General features: G+C 47.6%; 1 protein-coding gene across 1 annotated transcript in view; it reads right to left on the reverse strand.

Annotated features, from left to right (window-relative positions):
* Window positions 1-1434: 1434 nt before the first annotated feature.
* Window positions 1435-20389, reverse strand: part of LOC143277097 (PAS domain-containing serine/threonine-protein kinase-like) — a 69580-nt gene continuing 50625 nt past the window's right edge. Inside the window, exons 19-27 of the mRNA XM_076581835.1 lie at window positions 17731-17903; window positions 16246-16285; window positions 15848-16128; window positions 14741-14875; window positions 11843-12042; window positions 7616-7749; window positions 6202-6342; window positions 3246-3425; window positions 1435-1688 (exon numbers count right to left, since the gene is read on the reverse strand). Of these exons, the coding sequence (XP_076437950.1) occupies window positions 1435-1688; window positions 3246-3425; window positions 6202-6342; window positions 7616-7749; window positions 11843-12042; window positions 14741-14875; window positions 15848-16128; window positions 16246-16285; window positions 17731-17903 (1538 nt within the window). The remainder of the gene's footprint in view (window positions 1689-3245; window positions 3426-6201; window positions 6343-7615; window positions 7750-11842; window positions 12043-14740; window positions 14876-15847; window positions 16129-16245; window positions 16286-17730; window positions 17904-20389) is intronic.

Genomic DNA, 20389 nt, shown 5'->3' on the forward strand with positions numbered 1-20389 from the left:
ATTTATTCAGTTCAGGTATTTCTAACTCCAGTTATATAATATGTTCAGTAATATTTTTAAAAAATACCAGTTTACATGTGACATTTCATACATAATCTACTCAGTTCAGGTATTTCAACATTGACCAGTTATAAATGATCTTGCACAATATTTTCAAAAAAAATACCTCGTTGACATCTGTCACATTGCAGACACAAAATTCCCCCCATCGTAACATCATTCAACAAGATCACAATTTTTAAAAAAAAAAACTGTACAAACCAACACAACTCTTCGCCACGACAGTCCAATTCCCCATTCTCAACATCACTAACACGTAAAAACAAAAAAGACAAACACAACAAAGCTGATCAAATCTTTTCGCCGTCGCTTCGATCCACTCCCTGTATATAAAAACAGTACATGCCGAAACAACAAGGCCCCCCCGCCCCATCCCCCCGTCGCCATAGCAACGTCTTCATCTGACCACACCTCTGTATCACATTTACATTAGGTGTACACGACATCCACATCAGTGCAGCACGTCTTGATTCGTGTACCCCCCCCCCCGTTTCGATTCTAGCACTCTGATAATCCACACCGCCACCACCCGTCAAAGGTCTCTTCAGAAACTTGACTCTTTGTCTCCGGTCTCACCTACCTGCAGTATGTTTCGCGTATTCCATTTCTCTCTCTCTCTAACACTCTTCCTCTCTCTCTCTCTCTCTCTCTCTCTCACGCACACACATACAGACACAAACATTCCAATGAAGAAAGTGAGATTTTTGTTTCCTAAAATCACAACACACACAGCAACTGAGAATAGGCGAACTGGCAACAGCTGAACTGCGATCACCAATTCAGTGAACTCTTGGCGAACTGGGAACAGCTGAAGTGCGATCACCAATTCAGTGATCTATTGGCGAACTGGGAACAGCTGAAGTGCGATCACCAATTCAGTGATCTATAGGCGAACTGGGAACAGCTGAACTGCGATCACCAATTCAGTGAACTCTTGGCGAACTGGGAACAGCTGAACTGCGATCACCAATTCAGTGATCTATAGGCGAACTGGGAACAGCTGAACTGCGATCACCAATTCAGTGAACTCTTGGCGAACTGGGAACAGTCACTGTCTAGACAACTTTGAACACAAACACAGGACTAATAGTCACTGTCTAGATGGCCTTGAAAACACACACACACACCCCCTCACGACTAGTTACAGACACTGTCTAGACAACTCTGAACACAAACACAGGAATAGTCACTGTCTAGATGGCCTTGAAAACACACACACACCCCCCCTCACGACTAGTTACAGACACTGGTCTAGACAACTCTGAACACAAACACAGGAATAGTCACTGTCTAGATGGCCTTGAAAACACCCCCCCCCCCTCACGACTAGTTACAGACACTGGTCTAGACAACTCTGAACACAAAACACAGGGACTAATAGTCACTGTCCACACTGCCGCCATGCATGTGCAGGAACCGCCCCAGATCCGAACCCACGCCCGCTAGTCTGTCACCTCGCTGGCAGTTCCTGCGGCCCTGACCCTGCTGCTCTCCCCTGGGGCCGGGGCCAGGAGCACAGAGGGCGCTGTGCTCGGTCGAGGAGTCACCACCCCGGCCCCCGCTGTCGTCTGCCGAGCTGTGAGCACTGCTGGAGGCCGTGGAGCCATGACGGTGACCACTGCCGCCACCTGGTGGGGGAACAGTCACTTTTAAAAAAAAATTTATTTAGTTTAACCCTTTCGCTGCCAGGATAATAAGATTTAAGTGAAATCTATTTGCCAGGTTGTATAAATTTTCCAAAAATTCTGTACTCTTTGGTATTGGAGAAAGACCTATAAAAGTATACATTTTCTGAAAGGTAAATGAAAAAAGAATACAAAACACATGATGTTTTCCCATTTTATATATTTTTAGTCACATGCTGTTGTTCTGAAATCAGTGTTTTGTTTTTTTGTCACATTTTCAACTTGTTCTTGTCAGGTAATTTGCACTAAAATATCATATTTTCTGGACGAATGGATATCTGCACACACAAAATCATACTAGAACAACCACAATGAAAAAATAAATAAATAAAAAAAGATAGATACACAATGCACTGTGACTTCTCCAAGTGATGATGTGGATGTGAGGCCACACCCCCTCAGTCTCCACCCCCTTCCTCTTCGCCCCTCTCACAAGGTCACTTTATCCAGTTCTCATCAGACCACGTTGGCTGAGTGCCAAGAAAACTGCTCACACTGTGTCCTGCTAATAATTCAGTCACTTTCTGTTATCTGCTAAGGTTTGCACAGCCGGCATCACTCACTGATAGTCGTATCTTGGCCACTCTCTTGATTCCTCCCTTTATTTTCCATCAAATCGTCCTATAAATGTTCATCACTGTCTTCTTCGAGTTTACGCTTCAATTCTTTCTGAACATCAGCTAAAGAAAGTAATCTTGGTTGATTTAGTTCCACCACGATCGCATATCTTGAGCACAGCGTCAGTGTGACATTTTGTTGAGCGAGCGAGGAGAGGAGCCAGGCAAACACTGCGGCCAGTAACCCAACCAAAACGTTCAAATACAGGACTGCCTCATGACGCTGATGGGGTTTCTATGAATAGAATCTAGAAAAGAACCCACGGCAACGAAAGAGTTGTTCCTGGCAAAATTCTGTAGAAAAATCCACTCTGATAGGATAACAAATAAAACTGCACACAGGAAAACACACACACACACACACAAAAAGGGTTGGTGCTGTGAGCGTAGCGACACACTCTCCCTGGGGGAGAGCAGCCCGAATTTCACACAAAGAAATCTGTTGCGATAAAAAGAGTAAAACAACCCAACTGAAGTCTCCCAACGACGGACCAGGCGGAGGAGGAAACCTTTCCAAACGGCTGTGAAGGCAGAAGAGGATGTCCAAAGGGCAGGGGGAGCTCTTATCCTTGGCTGGAAGTCCCCCCTAGGAGACGGAGCTCCGAAGAATAAACCTGCACCTGCCGAGGCCGTCCTACACGTGGCAGTATCTGCACCTGTGGGACTGTGAGCGTCGGTAGGCGAGAGAGTGGGGAAGGGACTGCACAACTCCTCACTAAAAAAAAAAGTCACCTGTGCTGGTCAGGCAATCAGGCTAATGTCGCATATGAGGACACACACCGACAGATAAGCCTGCCTGCCTACTCATCCGTCGGACCGACGGGAGACTCCATCACAACACAACGATCACGTTCATGTCGTCACTTCCACAAAGGACACTGACCTGACGAGAGGGCAGCACTGTGAAGCTGGTGGTGGGTGGCGGGGGGGAAGCCGGCCAGACTGCCATGCGACTGCGAGTGACGGTGGAAGTGCCGGAGCGTGCTGACGGAGCTCTGCTGGCTGAGGGCGCTGGTGTCCCCGGATTCCTGGCGGTGGTCGCACGCCGTGTTGCCGTAGAACTCTGCGTCACATCAACACACCCACATGCACACGTACACGTACACACGCAACCAGCTGAGTGGGTCAGGTTAGTCCCCCAGCATTTGTTGGTTTTGTGTTTCAGCTCTTTTTTTTTTTTTTTTTTTTTCAACCTTGTAAGAGAGGGTTTTTTTTTCTAAACTTTTCTCTCTTTTTTTTCTTCTAAATCTTGTAAAAGAGGGTGTTTCTTATCTATATAAAAAAAATTTTTTTTTAAAGTTTGAATTTTCCACTTTTAACTCTCTCCATACGAACGGCGAAAGAATCGACGTTAACAGCGTTTCACCCCAATTACCATCACCAAAATATTGCAAACGGAAGGTTCTTATACTGAAGAGGTGAATGTTGACAAAGAATACCACAATTCTTACAACGGAAGCTAAAGGTTGGGTCATTCAGACACCCACAGGACATCCGAGGGGTCTGTGTAGAGGAGAAGAGAGGACTGGCCGTACTGAGTGAATTAAAAGAGGTTCTTTTCTGAACTTCTTTACTTTCTAACCTTGAAAGAACTCTGTCCGTGTGGTAGTGGACCATTCCCACATCACACAGACAGACAGACAGACAAATGGGCCAAACAACCAATGCACACACACACAGACCAACACACATACAGACAGACCAACACACAGACAGAGGATTACTATCCAGAGACCAGTCATTCGGATCAGACGATAAACCGAGGAGGTCCCATGTGCAGCATGCACTTAGCGTACGTAAAAGAACCCATGGCAACAAAAGGGTTGTTCCTGGCAAAATTCTGTAGAAACTTCCAATTCAATAGGAAAAACAAATAAAACTGCATGCAGGAAAGAATACAAAAAAAATAATGGGTGGCACTGTAGTGTAGCGACGCACTCTCCCTGGGGAGAGCAGCCCGAATTTCACACAGAGAAATCTGATGTGACAAGAAGTGAAATACAATACAATACAATAGTATTGGGCAGAATGGTATCCCAGCAGCAGTGAGTGACGTCGACACATGACAGACAGACCTACAATCCAATACAGACAGCAAACACCTCACGAACAGTGAAAACTGACCTACAGACACACAAACCAACACACACACACACACACACAGAGGACTTCTATCAACTGACCAGTACTGGACAGGACAGTATCCACACAGACCAACACACACACAAACACACACACACACAGATAACAGCCCCTCACAGCTTGTCTCACTCTCTCTATCTCCCTCCTTCCCCCTCTCCTTCCCCGGGTGTTGCGATCCAGACAGACCAACACACACACACACACACAGAGGCCAACACACAGACAAAACAACACACACACACACACACACACACACAGAGGAACACACACACACACACAGACCAACACACACACACACACAAACCAACACACAGACAAAACAACACACACACACACAGGTCAACACACAGACCAACACACACACACAGACAAACCAACACACACAGACCAACACACACACACAGGTCAACACACAGACAAACCAACACACACACACACACAGACCAACACACACACACACAGACCAACACACACACACACACACAGACCAACCAACACACACACACACAGACCAACACACACACACACACACACACACACACAGACCAACCAACACACACACACACACACAGACCAACACACACACACAGAAAACAGCCACCCACTCACCAGTGTTAGGCAGCACAGAGTCCCAGCGGTAGTGGGTGATGTCGACAGGCTGTGTGACCCAGGCATTACGATCCAGACAGACCCACACACACACACATACACAGACACACACACAGAGACCAACACACACACACACACACACACACACAGAAAACAGCCACCCACTCACCAGTGTTAGGCAGCACGGAGTCCCACCGGTAGTAGGTGATGTCGACAGGCTGTGTGACCCAGGCGTTACGATCCAGACAGACCCCCCCAACACACACACACACAGAGACCAACACACACACACACACCCACAGAAAACAGCCACCCACTCACCAGTGTTAGGCAGCACGGAGTCTCAGCGGTAGTGGGTGATGTCGACAGGCTGTGAGACCCAGGCATTACGCTCCAGACAGACCAACACACACACACACACAGATACACACACACACACACAGACCAACACACACACACACACACACAGAACAGCCACCCACTCACCAGTGTTAGGCAGCACGGAGTCCCAGCGGTAGCGGGTGATGTCGACAGGCTGTGTGACCCAGGCGTTACGATCCAGACAGACCCACACACACACACACACACAGAACAGCCACCCACTCACCAGTGTTAGGCAGCACGGAGTCCCAGCGGTAGTGGGTAATGTCGACAGGCTTTGTGACCCAGGCATTACGATCCAGACAGACCCCCCCAACACACACACACACACAGACAAACCAACACACACACACATACACACACAGAAAACAGCCACCCACTCACCAGTGTTAGGCAGCACGGAGTCCCACCGGTAGTAGGTGATGTCGACAGGCTGTGTGACCCAGGCGTTACGATCCAGACAGACCCACACACACACACATACACAGACACACACACAGAGACCAACACACACACACACACACAGAACAGCCACCCACTCACCAGTGTTAGGCAGCACGGAGTCCCAGCGGTAGCGGGTGATGTCGACAGGCTGTGAGACCCAGGCGTTACGCTCCAGACAGACCCACACACACACATACACAGACACACACACAGAGACCAACACACACACACACACACAGAACAGAAAACAGCCACCCACTCACCAGTGTTAGGCAGCACGGAGTCCCAGCGGTAGTGGGTGATGTCGACAGGCTGTGTGACCCAGGCATTACGTTCCAGGTCACTGATGGTGGCGCGGCACACAGGGTCTGGGTGGAGCAGCCAGGTGATCAGGAACATGAGGGCTGTCAGACACACGGCAACAACACCTTGCCTTGTAAACCCAGCTCTTCTTCTTCTTCTTCTGCGTTCACTTGTATGCACACGAGTGGGCTTTTACGTGTATGACCGTTTTTACCCCACCATGTAGGCAGCCATACTCCGTTTTCAGGCGTGTGCATGCTGGGTATGTTCTTGTTTCCATAACCCACCGAACGCCGACATGGATTACAGGTTCTTTAACGTGCGTATTTGATCTTCTGCTGGCATATACACACGAAGGGGGTTCAGGCACTAGCAGGTCTGCACAAATGTTGACCTGGGAGATCGTAAAAATCTCCACCCTTTACCCACCAGGCGCCGTCACCGTGATTCGAACCCAGGACCCTCAGATTGACAGTCCAACGCTTTAACCACTCGGCTGTTGCGCCCGTCTTAAACCGAGCTCAAATTACGTAAGATGTGATCTATGTCTACCAAGGTACCCGAGCACTTATACAGATCCACAAAAAACCTCAAGTGGTCAATTTAAATGTGTACATTTAAAACTAATGCCTCCACAGAGAGAGAGAGAAAGAGAGAGAAAGACAGAGATAGAGAGAGAATGAGATCGTGTCTACCTTGCCTCTTTCAGACAATGTGCATGAAACTACCCTGTATGTAATTTTATGTTGCATGGCCTTGTTGAAAATGTTTGAGCATGACAATGGTAAGAAGTCAGATTACAGGGGGAAGAAAGAGAGGGAGGGAGAGAGAGAGAGAGGGGGGGGGAAGGAGGGAGAGAGAGGGGGGGGGGGAGGGAGGGGGAGAGAGAGGGGGGGGGGAGGGAGGGAGGGAGAGAGAGAGAGAGAGAGAGAGAGAGAGAGAGAGAGAGGGGGGAGGGAGGGAGGGAGAGAGAGAGAGAGAGAGAGAGGGGGGGGAGGGAGGGAGGGAGGGAGAGAGAGAGAGAGAGAGAGAGAGAGAGAGAGGGGGGGGGGAGAGGGAGAGAGAGAGAGAGAGAGAGAGAGAGAGAGAGAGAGAGAGAGAGAGAGAGAGAGAATATAGAGATGAGAGAAGAAGAAAAAAAGAAAGAGAAAGAAAAGACAACAGAAAGGAGAAAAATGATGATGGAAGGAACAAAAAGAAACAACAACCAAAATGGAAAAAAAAAAACAAAAAAAAAAACCCCAACCAAAGTGAGTCTATGTTTTAACCTGGTGTTCGGTTGTCTGTGTGTGTGTGTGTGTGTGTGTGAGCGCGCGCACGTGCACACGCACGCCAGCGTGTTCCCCCCACCCCCCCCACCCCACCCTGTCTCACCTCTGGACACGGTGGATGGAGGCTTGAGGTTGCCCTGTAGCGTCTCCTCCACGTCGAAGAAAGGGTTCTCCCCGAAGATCAGGGTGTACAGCGTGATGCCCAGTGACCACATCTCCAGCTCGGGGCCTCGGTACCTCAACACACACACACACACACATCACACATGGCATACGTCACATACTTCCATATTCTAAATATATTTCTGTTTAATAATTACGATGTAATAATTAATTGCAATGTTTTTAAAAGCGAATATGTGAAATGCTTTTATCTGAGAACATATGTTTATTACTCTTGTTTAATCAAGTAATCCGTGTGTGTGGGGTGGGTGGGAGTGGGGGGGGGGGTTGGGGGTGCGGGTGTGTGCTGATTATCTGGTTGCGGTTTTCCGCAATTTATCTTTATTCTTATCTTATCTGTCTATTATAATCAATGTGCAGTATAGTAGGCTATGTTTATAATTATATTCAAATAATGTTTCTTAATTCTTTCTGTTTTTACATTAAGAATACTAGTTATTACCTGCAGTGTGTGGATGTATGTATGAAATGGTGTATGTGATATTTTTTACATTTGTATCTTTGTAATACTCATAAAAGCTGTTGTTGACTTTTACAGTTATGGTCCCCATGTTGTTTACTTGTCTATGTTGTGATAATGCACCTGACCAAATTTCTCCAGTTGGAGATAATAAAGTTATTATTATCTTATCTTATACACTACACTCACACACTCATATTTCACACACACACATACATACATACATACATACGGAGTATGGCTGCCTACATGGCGGGGTAACTAAACAAAAACGGTCATACACGTAAAATGTCACATGTCTGTCTGAGTGTGTATGTGTGTGCGTCTGAAATATGATTGAATGACACAGGAAACAAATGATGAGCGCCCAGTGGCAGCCGTCAGTCGGCTCTACCCAGGTAGGCAGCCTGTGGTGCAAATGTCCCCGTGTATGTAAAGCGCTTAGAGCTTGGTCTCTGACCGAGGATAGGCGCTATATAAGTATCCACATCAATCAATCAATACATATGAACACACACACACTACATGCTGCTGAACACACACAGTTTTTTTCTTTTTCCCCTGATGGTCAGCAACAGTGAATATGAACCTTCCCCCCCCCCCCCCCCTTCCCCCCGCAGAACACGTGCACAGCAATACTCACCTTTCTCCCCAATCAACACGCATGATGATACTTTCACCCCGATGTGCTCAGCAATACTCACTTGTTGCTGCTGAGCACACACAGCAATGTTGCCGCTTAGCACAGCAATACTCACTTTCCCCCACTGAGCACAGCAATACTCACTTGTTGCTGCTGAGCACACACAGCAATGTTGCCGCTTAGCACAGCAATACTCACTTTCCCCCACTGAGCACAGCAATACTCACTTGTTGCTGCTGAGCACACACAGCAATGTTGCCGCTTAGCACAGCAATACTCGCTTTTCCCCACTGAGCACAGCAATACTCACTTGTTGCTGCTGAGCACACACAGCAATGTTGCCGCTTAGCACAGCAATACTCGCTTTTCCCCACTGAGCACAGCAATACTCACTTGTTGCCGCTGAGCACACAAAGCAATGTTGCCGCTTAGCACAGCAATACTCCCTTCCCCCACTGAGCACAGCAATACTCACTTGTTGCCGCTGAGCACACACAGCAATGTTGCCGCTTAGCACAGCAATACTCGCTTTTCCCCACTGAGCACAGCAATACTCACTTGTTGCTGCTGAGCACACACAGCAATGTTGCCGCTTAGCACAGCAATACTCACTTTCCCCCACTGAGCACAGCAATACTCACTTGTTGCTGCTGAGCACACACAGCAATGTTGCCGCTTAGCACAGCAATACTCGCTTATTGCACAGTGATACTTGTACTCCACCAAGCATACACTAGTTGCCACTGAGCCCATCATCATTAACTCTCTCCATACGAACGGCGAAAGAGACGACGTTAACAGCGTTTCACCCCAATTACCATCATCAAAATATTGCAAGTGGAAGGCTCTTATACTGAAGAGGTGAATGTTGACAAAGAATACCACAATTCTTACAACGGAAGCTAAAGGTTGGGTCATTCAGACACCCACTGGACATCCGAGGGGTCTGTGTAGAGGAGAAGAGAGGACTGGCCGTACTGAGTGAGTTAATGTGTGCGGATTTGATTTATAAAACGTGAACAGTTAGCACACTATCCTGAAGCTCATCCAAAAATTCATGGACAGAAATCATGATTTTGGTGAGCTGAAGGGCAGCTAAGAACAGACGAGAACGTGACACTCCCGGGATCGTTAAAATCCTCAAATAAGCCGCATCATTGTATAAGCCGCAGAGGTTGAAGCTGGAGTAAAAAGCTGCGGCTTATAGACAGAACTTTACGGTACTCGCTTATTGCACAGTAATACATGTCTCCACTAAGCATACACTTGTTGCCACTGAGCCCATCATCATTAATGTGAGCACACACACACACTGACTGACTGAAACCATTTATTGTCAGATTAACTGTTTGTTGTACTGACATTTTCGCAACCATTTGAATAAAATATTAACTGAGCAACACAAGGAAATTCTGATTTGAGGGAAGGTATGATTTAAAAAGAACATATTTAACAAATCAATTTACCAAATTTCATTAACATCATTATCTAAAAAAATATTCTAACGCACACACATACTCACATACGTGTCTCCCCCACCCTCTCCCTACATACATCCATGCATGCACACAAACGCCCATTATAATTCCTCCACCTCATTCCCCTGCCCACTCACTCACACACACACTCACACTGTCTCTCACTCTTTCTCATCAAATTAAGGTTTCGTAATGTAATCAAGACGACATATTACATGTTAGGGTCGAACAGTTCCACTAATTAGAATAATGGGAACTTTACTCTGCAAGTAAATCTGACGCCATCACCCAAAACGAAACACTACTTTGGATTAAATAAAACAGAGGGGAACCTCTGCAGCATTAAAAAAAAATATATATATATATATCACGGGTGTTCAGTGCTGGCACTTTAGTTGGCCCTGCGAAAGTTCGTGAACCCAGAAAGTAGGGCATGGATATAAATAAACGCAGCTGACAAACAGGCCGCGCCAGCAGCACTCGCTGTACGCTTGTTCGGCGGTAAATCTGCTTTGTTTCTTTCGCGCATCATCTCCTCGGATGGGTCGGAAATAACGACTAAAGAAGTGGTTTTCTAAAAAGAACACAAAATAAGCTTTCCATTGACTCCAAACAATATGTTTTCTTACATAGCGGTTGTTGCGGCAACGGCTGAAACATAAATGAAGAAAGAGAAGAGAAGGATAAGCAGAAACATGATCGCAAAAATCGTTAAGTTTGAATCCCTCTCTAAGAAAACAGGCGTTTAGCACAATAACATCGTCAATACACACAGAACATATAGCATGCCTGCATGCAGATTAGCTTACCTTTTGAGTTGTGCGATTTTTCTTGGCAGCACAACAAACGTTTAAATGAACACACTGTAGCATTGTGAGTGCGAGCAGCAGGGGGATGGAGAGCGGGGTGAGTGTCTGTCGGCTTATGGCACTGCCGTGCCCTTCATTCCACGAGAAAGACGAAGATTTTTAAGGTAAAAAAAAAAAAAAAAAAATGAAACGATGATGTTGATAAAATAATGAAATTGTGTAAATCAAATCAAACTGCACTCCAATAATACAACCAGGAATAGCAATAATTCAACTTTCTGTAATCGCTGCAGGAAATGTGTGGATGCTGTGAAAAGGTGGGAAAAGCGGGGCGGGGGCCGCGGGGCTGAGTGAAACAAAGAAGGCAGTGTCCCAGTTTGGCGCGCGGGGCCAGAAATACCGCGGCGAATGTGCCGGTCAGTACAGAGTGCGGTGGGAAAGTCTGGCATTAAAAAAATTTTGACCCAAGACGCTAGACGCTGCTCGGCCAACTAAAGAGCCAGATTTTGTGCTCGGCTGAGCAGCCGTGATATATAAATAAATAAATAAATAAATAAAAAAGAAGGGGGATGAAACAAATTAGAAAAACCGACCAATTGGACGGTTTTTAATTAGGTCAACTGCGGTTTTTGTCAGAGACCAACCATTTTCTTTGCTGGGGTGAAAAACGCTGGACATGGCGAATGGAAGATTAAAGGATGTAATCATATCACACACACACACACACACACACACACACACACACGGCAATACTCACTTGTTACCGCTGAGCACCTCCGGGCTGCAGTACTCAATGGTGCCACAGAAGGTGGCGAAGAGTCGCCCCGGCAACATGTAGGTGGCGGCACCGAAGTCGATAAGCTTGATGTGGAAGTGCTCGTCAATGATGATGTTCTCGTCCTTGATGTCGCGGTGAACGATGTTCTCGCTGTGCAGGTAGGACACGCCCGACACCATCTGTGGCAAAACGATCAACACGCACCTCCATCTTCTTCTTCTTCTTCTTCTGCGTTCGTGGGCTGCAACTCCCATGTTCACTCGTATGCACACGAGTGGGCTTTTACGTGTATGACCGTTTTTACCCCGCCATATAGGCAGCCATACTCTGCTTTCGGGGGTGTGCATGCTGGGAATGTTCTTGTTTCCATAACCCACCGAACGCTGACATGGATTACAGGATCTTTAACGTGCGTATTTGATCTTCTGCTTGCATATACACACAAAGGGGGTTCAGGCACTAAGCAGGTCTGCACATATGTTGACCTGGGAGATCGTAAAAATCTCCACCCTTTACCCACCAGGCGCCGTCACCGTGATTCGAACCCGGGACCCTCGGATTGAAAGTCCAACGCTTTAACCACTCGGCTATTGCACCCGTCCGCACCTCCATCAATACAGCGGCTATGAGGGCCTGGGGTTCGAATCCCACTCTCGCCCTTTCTCCCAAGTTTGGCTGGAAAATCAACGTGAGCGTCTAGTCGTTCAGACAAGACGATAAAACCAAGGTCCTATGCGCAGAAACACACACAGTCAGCGCACTGAAAAAGAACCCATGGCAACAACGTGTTGCTCTCATGGTGACCTCAGTTTTGATACCCCTCCACTTCCATGCTTGGGGTGAGTCCTGTCAATGTCGTCAGTGTCGGCAGATTCATGGGGGGCTGTTGTTTGAGGGACGTGGTGGCGGTCTCCACTCTGGGAGGGACGCTCACTCAGTCTGGCCCCGCGACTAAACCATTATTGTCGTTAGTAGGGGGCTTTGTAGGTGGTGTCCTAAGTATGTTCAATCAGAACAGGCACCACTGAACACCACCGAAGTGACTCAGCAGCAGTGCAGAGTCTCCTCTGGTGTGTGGCCTCCTGGCGACCTAACATCGATGGTTCCCTGTGGACTGCCGACGCTGGAACTGCGACGGACGAACCCGGGTGTGGCGCTGTGTATGGGGGGGGGGGAATCTAAATGAGCAGCGTGGGAGTAATGCCACTGAAACGGTGCAGATGTTGGGGCAGCAAAAAAAAACAACAAAAAAAACGTGTTGTCCTCTGGCAAAATTCTGTACATGATTTCATCCACTCTGATCGGTACGCAAATACAATGCATGCGCTCAAGGCCTGACTAAGCCAGCTGGCTTGTGCTGCTGGTCAGGCATCTGCCTAGCAGATGCGGTGTCGAGTGTATATTATACGGATTTGTCCGAACGCAGTGACGCCTCCTGGAGGAACTGAAACTGAAGCTGTGTCAAGAGAGAGAGAGGGCAAGAGGAGCAACACACACCTGACACCACCTGAGCCCTCACACCAGGCAGAGAGAGACACACGTGAAAAAAACACAGGTGGTGCGTTACGAAACAAAGTCTTCACAAGTCTCCCCCCCCCCCAACCCACATCCCCCGCCCCCCCCTGTTCTAATTATAATCCTGTTTTTTTCTTTTCATTGTCACTTTAAGTCTGGTCTTAAAACCCACCTCTTCCCAAAATAGCCTCCCTTCCCTGCCTCTTCTCTTGCTTGTCTTTTAAGTTTTTCCAATTTAGAGTTACGCATGAGTGTGAATGACTGGTGCAAAAGCGCTTTGATCTGTCTCTGCATAAGATTCAGCGCTATATAAATATAATAATTATCATTATTACTTGCAAACAATTTTCTATTCTTCCAGTTTTCCAGCATGAATCACAATTACATTTACAGTCCCAATGTAACGGAATTCATGATGTAAATATTGATGCTGAATTATCATCACTTGAAAAAAAATTTTTTTTTAAACCATTAACTAAGCTCTTTCTTGAACAGTACTGTACTGGTCAAGGGTTTTAATCAAAATTCCAAAGACTACAGACCATGAATGGCAGTGACAGACAAGCCACAAGGACAGACAGACAGCGAGGACAGACAGACAGACAGCAAAGACAGACAGCAAGGACAGACAGACAGCCATGACAGACAGACAGCGAGGACAGACAGACAGCAGCAAGGACAGCCAGGACAGACAGACAGCGAGGACAGACAGACAGACAGCAAGGACAGACAGACAGCAGCAAGGACAGACAGACAGCAGCAAGGACAGACAGACAGACAGACAGCGAGGACAGACAGACAGCGAGGACAGACAGCGAGGACAGACAGACAGCAAGGACAGACAGCGAGGACAGACAGACAGCGAGGACAGACAGACAGCAAGGACAGACAGACAGACAGCAGCAAGGACAGACAGACAGACAGACAGCAAGGACAGACAGACAGACAGCAAGGACAGACAAGACAGACAGACAGCAAGGACAGACAGACAGCAAGGACAGACAGACAGCAGCAAGGACAGACAGACAGACAGCATGGACAGCCAAGACAGACAGACACCAACAAGGACAGACAGCAAGGACAGCCAAGACAGACAGCAAGGACAGCCAAGACAGACAGCAAGGACAGCCAAGACAGACAGACAGGACAGACTGACAGGACAGACAGACAGACAGCAAGGACAGACAGACAGACAGCAAGGACAGCCAAGACAGACACCAACAAGGACAGACAGACAGCGAGGACAGCCAAGACAGACTGACAGACAGCAAGGACAGCCAAGACAGACAGGAAGGACAGCCAAGACAGACAGCAAGGACAGCCAAGACAGACAGCGAGGACAGACAAGACAGACAGACGGACCTGATGGAAGATGTAGGCGGTGAGGGGTTCGTCCATGACGGGGTTGCGGTCGATGAACTCAAACAGGTCCATGCCCCGCCCGTGTCTCTCCATCACCAGCTGCAGGAAGTCAGAGTTCTGGAACACGTCCAGCACCTGAAACACACACACACACATACAGTGTGAAACACACACACATACAGTGTGAAACACACACACAGTGTGTCACACACACACACAGTGTGAAACACACACACACACACAGTGTGAAACACACACACACACACAGAGTGTAAAACACACACCACACACACAGTGTGAAACACTCACACACCACAGACAAAAAAACATACCACACACACACACACACACACATACACAAGTGTATACACATACACCACACACATACATAAAGATACATCACATAAACACCACACACATACATAAAGATACACCACATATACACCACACACAAATAAACACATACACATACCACACACATTCATAAACATACGAAACACACGCACAGATATACACACATACAGAGATATACACACATACACCACGCATTCATAAACATACAACACATACATACAGAGATATACACACATACACCACACACATACATACACATTCCACACATATACGCCACACATATGCATCACATACCACACACACATATACATACACAAAACCACACACATACATCACACATTCATACATATACACCACACACATAAAAACATCACACATATACACACACCACACATACAGTGATAACACACACCACACACTCATACACAAGAACAAGAACGCCACAGAATCGACAGACAGACAGAAAATACCGAAAAACAACAACTTAGCCATATGAAGAGCACAGGAACAGGAGTCATAATGGCTGCCGGAAAAAGAGGGCACTAGTCAGGGGGGGGCAAAGGGGAGGCTACCTACTTCCGGGAGGTTATCGGCCGAAGCTACTTTCGTTTTCTCCGCATAGGCGGATAGTAGTTTGCACAGGACAGTAATGTCAGACCCCTGCCGGAGTCGGCACTAGTGGGTCACGGGTTAAGTATGTGTAATTAAATACCTATTTCTTCCACCACCACCACCCCCCCCACGCCAACTCACCCTGACGATGTTGGGGTGGCTGAGCCGCGTCAGCAGGAACACCTCCATGGGAACGACCCCCAGGGCCGCGTCCTTGACCCAGCTCTCCCGCAGCACCTTGGACCTGCGGATGAACTTCACCACCACCTCCTCCCCGTCCCTCCGCCGCCTCCCCCGCCGCACAAACCCGAACGCCCCCTTGCCGATGGAGGTCAAGGTCGAGTAGTGCTCGCTGAACTCCCCGGCGCTGGCCGTGGAGGTCTCGTGGCGGTCGTCGTCGTCGTCATCGTTTTCGTTGTTGTCTTCCGTGGTGTTGTCATCGTCGCCGCCGCCACTGCCTGACCGTGGCTTGGTGAGGGTGGTGGTGGTGGTGGTGGTGGCGGTGGTGGTGATGGCATGTGGCTCCCCCTCCTGGATGCCCTCCAGTTTGGAGTCGGAGTTGGCTTGTTCTTGGAGCAGCTGTGCGCATGGGAAAAGAGACAGACAGAATTTCATTTTCCGTTGTTTTTTTTCACGGATGCGTCACTGTGTTCGGATAAATGCTGCACCACATGGGACTGGCAGATGCCTGACCAGCAGCATAACCCAACATGTCATGTCTTATCAACATGACCCCTTGATGTCGACAAAAAGTCTCCTATGGCGGTGAAACTGTCTAGCTGACTAAAGTCTCCTATAGCGGTGAAACTGTCTAGTTGACTAAAGTCTCCTATAGCGGTGAAACTGTCTAGCTGACTAAAGTCTCCTATAGCGGTGAAACTGTCTAGCTGACTAAAGTCTCCTATGGTGGTGAAACTGTCTAGTTGACTAAAGTCTCCTATAGCAGTGAAACTGTCTAGCTGACTAAAGTCTCCTATGGCGGTGAGACTGTCTAGTTGACTAAAGTCTCCTATGGTGGTGAAACTGGCTGACTAAAGTCGCCTATAGCGGTGAAACTGTCTAGCTGACTAAAGTCTCCTATGGCGGTGAAACTGTCTAGTTGACTAAAGTCTCCTATGGCGGTGAAACTGTCTAGTTGACTAAAGTCTCCTATAGCACTGAAACTGTCTAGTTGACTAAAGTTGCCTATGGCGGTGAAACTGTCTAGTTGACTAAAGTCTCCTATAGTGGTGAAACTGTCTAGTTGACTAAAGTCTCATATGGCAGTGAAACTGTCTAGTTGACTAAAGTCTCTTGTAGCAGTGAAACTGTCTAGTTGACTAAAGTCTCCTATGACGGTGAAACTGTCTAGTTCACTAAAGTCTCCTATAGCAGTGTAACTGTCTAGTCGACTAAAGTCTCCTATGGCTTTGAAACTGTCTAGTTGACTAAAGTCTCCTACAGAAGTGAAACTGTCTAGTTGACTAAAGTCTCCTACAAAAGTGAAACTGTCTAGTTGACTAAAGTCTCCTACAAAAGTGAAACTGTCTAGTTGACTGAAGTCTCCTATAGCAGTGAAACTGTCTAGTTGACTAAAGTCTCCTATGGCGGTGAAACTGTCTAGTTGACTAAAGTTGCCTATAGCAGTGAAACTCTCTAGTTGACTAAAGTCTCCTATGGCGGTGAAACTCTCTAGTTGACTAAAGTCGCCTATAGCGTTAAACTATCTAGCTAAGTCTCCTATAGTGGTGAAACTGACTAGCTGACTAAAGTTGCCTACGGTGGTGAAAGAATTTATTCAGTATTCTAGTACATTACAGTCAAATGTTTGAATTCAAACATGAACATGTATTTAATACTTAATCACTGGCAAAAAAAAAAAAAAACATAAACACCCATAGTCCCAAATTCCAGCTAGGCTACAAACAAACAAGCAACAACAAAAAAGAAAAGAAAAAAAAAGCACAACGACAAGGGGAAAAAACCAACCCCCCCCCAACCCCCCTCCCTAAAGTCAACCAATCAGATCCTCCTGCAACGCCCACCTCTCCAAGGCTGTGCTGCGATTGGTCCAGAGTACTGCAGAAGCTGGAGGCCAGGGTGAGGTTGCCGTGGGAACGGCTGGCCTCGCAGGTGTCCTCCGGGTCGCGGGACAGCCAGAGGAGTAGCATTTCACTGCCGTCCGTCAGTACCACGCGGCGGATTTGGAACACAATGCCTGTCCATACATACACGTGTACATGAATGCCCATACAATGATTACACAAACATATAAATACACACACACACACACACATAAATACACACAGTAGACACATACACATGCATAAAGCATACATACACATACATGAATATACACAAATACAGATAAACACACACACACACACACACATACATAAATACAAACACACACAAAAAAATACATACAGAAACACATGAATACACAGACACACATAAATACACACACACACACACACACACATACATACACAAACTTTTACACACACATAAATATATGTGCACACACACACACACGTGGTGTGTGTCCATCGAGATCGATGATGACCATCGTTGTCATCCAGCTGGGGGATGGGGGGGGGGGGGGGATGCTCATGAATCTATCTGTGAGTGCGCAGATGGCTGAATAGTCCAATCTGCGCACGAAATGTTCGCTGACAGTTGGGGCAGACAAGAACAGGCATATCATTGTCAGGGAGCTTGTTTGCCCGTGACTTTCTGTCCTGCCTCTTCTGAACAGCTGCAGCAGTCCTGTTGGCCTCGCACAACTTGGCACCTTTGTGCACAGCAGTGCGCCATTTGTCACGGTCCGCTGCAGATTCCTCCCAGGAGTCAGGGTTGATATCAAACGCTTTCAGAGAGACTTTCAGAGTATCTCTGAAGCGCTTCTTCTGACCTCCGTGTGATCTCTTCCCTTGTTGCAGCTCGCCATAGAAGAGCCTTTTGGGCAGCCGATGGTCTGGCATGCGCGCCACGTGTCCAGCCCAGCGAAGCTGGGACTGCATCAGGATGGTGAAGATGCTGGGAAGGGTGGCTTTTGCAAGCACCTCCGTGTCTGGGGTCCTGTCTTGCCACTTGATGTTCAGTAGCTTCCTTAGGCATGTTGTGTGGAAGTGGTTCAGCTTCTTGGCATGTCGTTGGTACACTGTCCAAGTTTCGCAGGCATACAGTAGTGTGGGGAGAACTACTGCTCTGTACACCTTTAGTTTGGTCTCAAGACCAATGCCTCTTCTGTTCCAGACATTTGCATAGAGTCTACCAAAAGTTGCGCTTGCTCTTGCAATCCTGACGTTCACTTCATCGTCAATGGTCGCATTTTGTGACAATGTGCTGCCAAGGTATGTGAACCGCTCCACCACACTGAGTCTCTGACCGTTGACTGTGATGTTGGGCTCAACGTGGGGTTTCCCTGGGGCTGGCTGATGGAGAACTTCAGTTTTCCTCGTGCTGATGGTAAGGCCGAAGTTCCTGCTGGCAGTGGCAAATTTGTCCACGCTGAGTTGCATGTCAGCTTCAGATCCAGCGTTGAGGGCACAATCATCAGCAAACAAAAAGTCTCTGATGATGTCTGTCATGACCTTCGTTTTTGCTTGAAGCCTTCTGAGGTTAAACAGCTTGCCATCTGTTCGGTACTTTAGGCCAATTCCAACATCGCCATCTCTGAAGGCATCAGTAAGCATTGCAGAGAACATGAGGCTGAACAGTGTTGGAGCCAGGACGCAGCCTTGCTTGACACCATTTGTGACAGGAAAAGCAGCAGATGTTTCACCATTGTCCTGGACTCGAGCCTGCATGCCTTCATGGAATTGGCTGACCAAGGAAATAAATTTCCGAGGGCATCCGTACTTGGCCATGATCTTCCACAGTCCCTCTCTACTCACGGTGTCGAAGGCTTTAGTGAGGTCAACATAGGTGGAGAACAGAGCAGCATTTTGCTCCTGACATTTCTCTTGCAGCTGCCTTGCAGCAAACACCATGTCGGTGGTTCCGCGCTCTTTCCGGAATCCACATTGGCTCTCAGGCAAATGACCTTGGTCAAGGTGTGCTGTGAGGCGGTTTAGTAAGATCCTGGCAAGTATCTTGCCTGCGATAGAGAGCAAGGAAATGCCCCGATGGTTATCACAGGCTTGCCGGTTCCCCTTTCGCTTGTACAGGTGAATGATAGATGCATCTTTGAAATCCTGGGGGATCGTCTCTTCTTTCCACATGAGTGAGTACAGCTGATGGAGCTTCTCAGTCAGCACAGTGCCTCCATCCTTGTAGACCTCTGCTGGTATGGAGTCTGAGCCAGGTGCTTTGCCACTGGATAGCAGACGGATTGCTTTCTGGGTCTCAAGAAGTGTTGGCAGATCGTCCAGTGCTTCGTTGATGGGGACTTGTGGGAGCCGGTCTATGGCTTCATCATTTATGGAGGAAGGGCGATTTAAGACACTGTTGAAGTGCTCAGCCCAGCGTTTGAGAATTTTCTCCTTCTCGGTGATCAAGGTATTCCCATCTGCACTGAGGAGGGGGGATGATCCTGAGGATGTGGGACCGTAGACTTCTTTTAAGGCATCATAGAACCTCTTCATATCGTGCCTGTCAGCATATCCCTGGATCTCATCGGCTTTGTCGCTCAACCACTTATCCTGCATCTGACGTAACTTTTGCTGAACAGTCCTGCGGATGGCATTGTACGCATCCTTT

Source organism: Babylonia areolata, chromosome 33 (genome assembly GCF_041734735.1).
Source record: "Babylonia areolata isolate BAREFJ2019XMU chromosome 33, ASM4173473v1, whole genome shotgun sequence".
In the NCBI taxonomy this organism is placed as follows: Eukaryota; Metazoa; Mollusca; class Gastropoda; order Neogastropoda; family Buccinidae; genus Babylonia; species Babylonia areolata.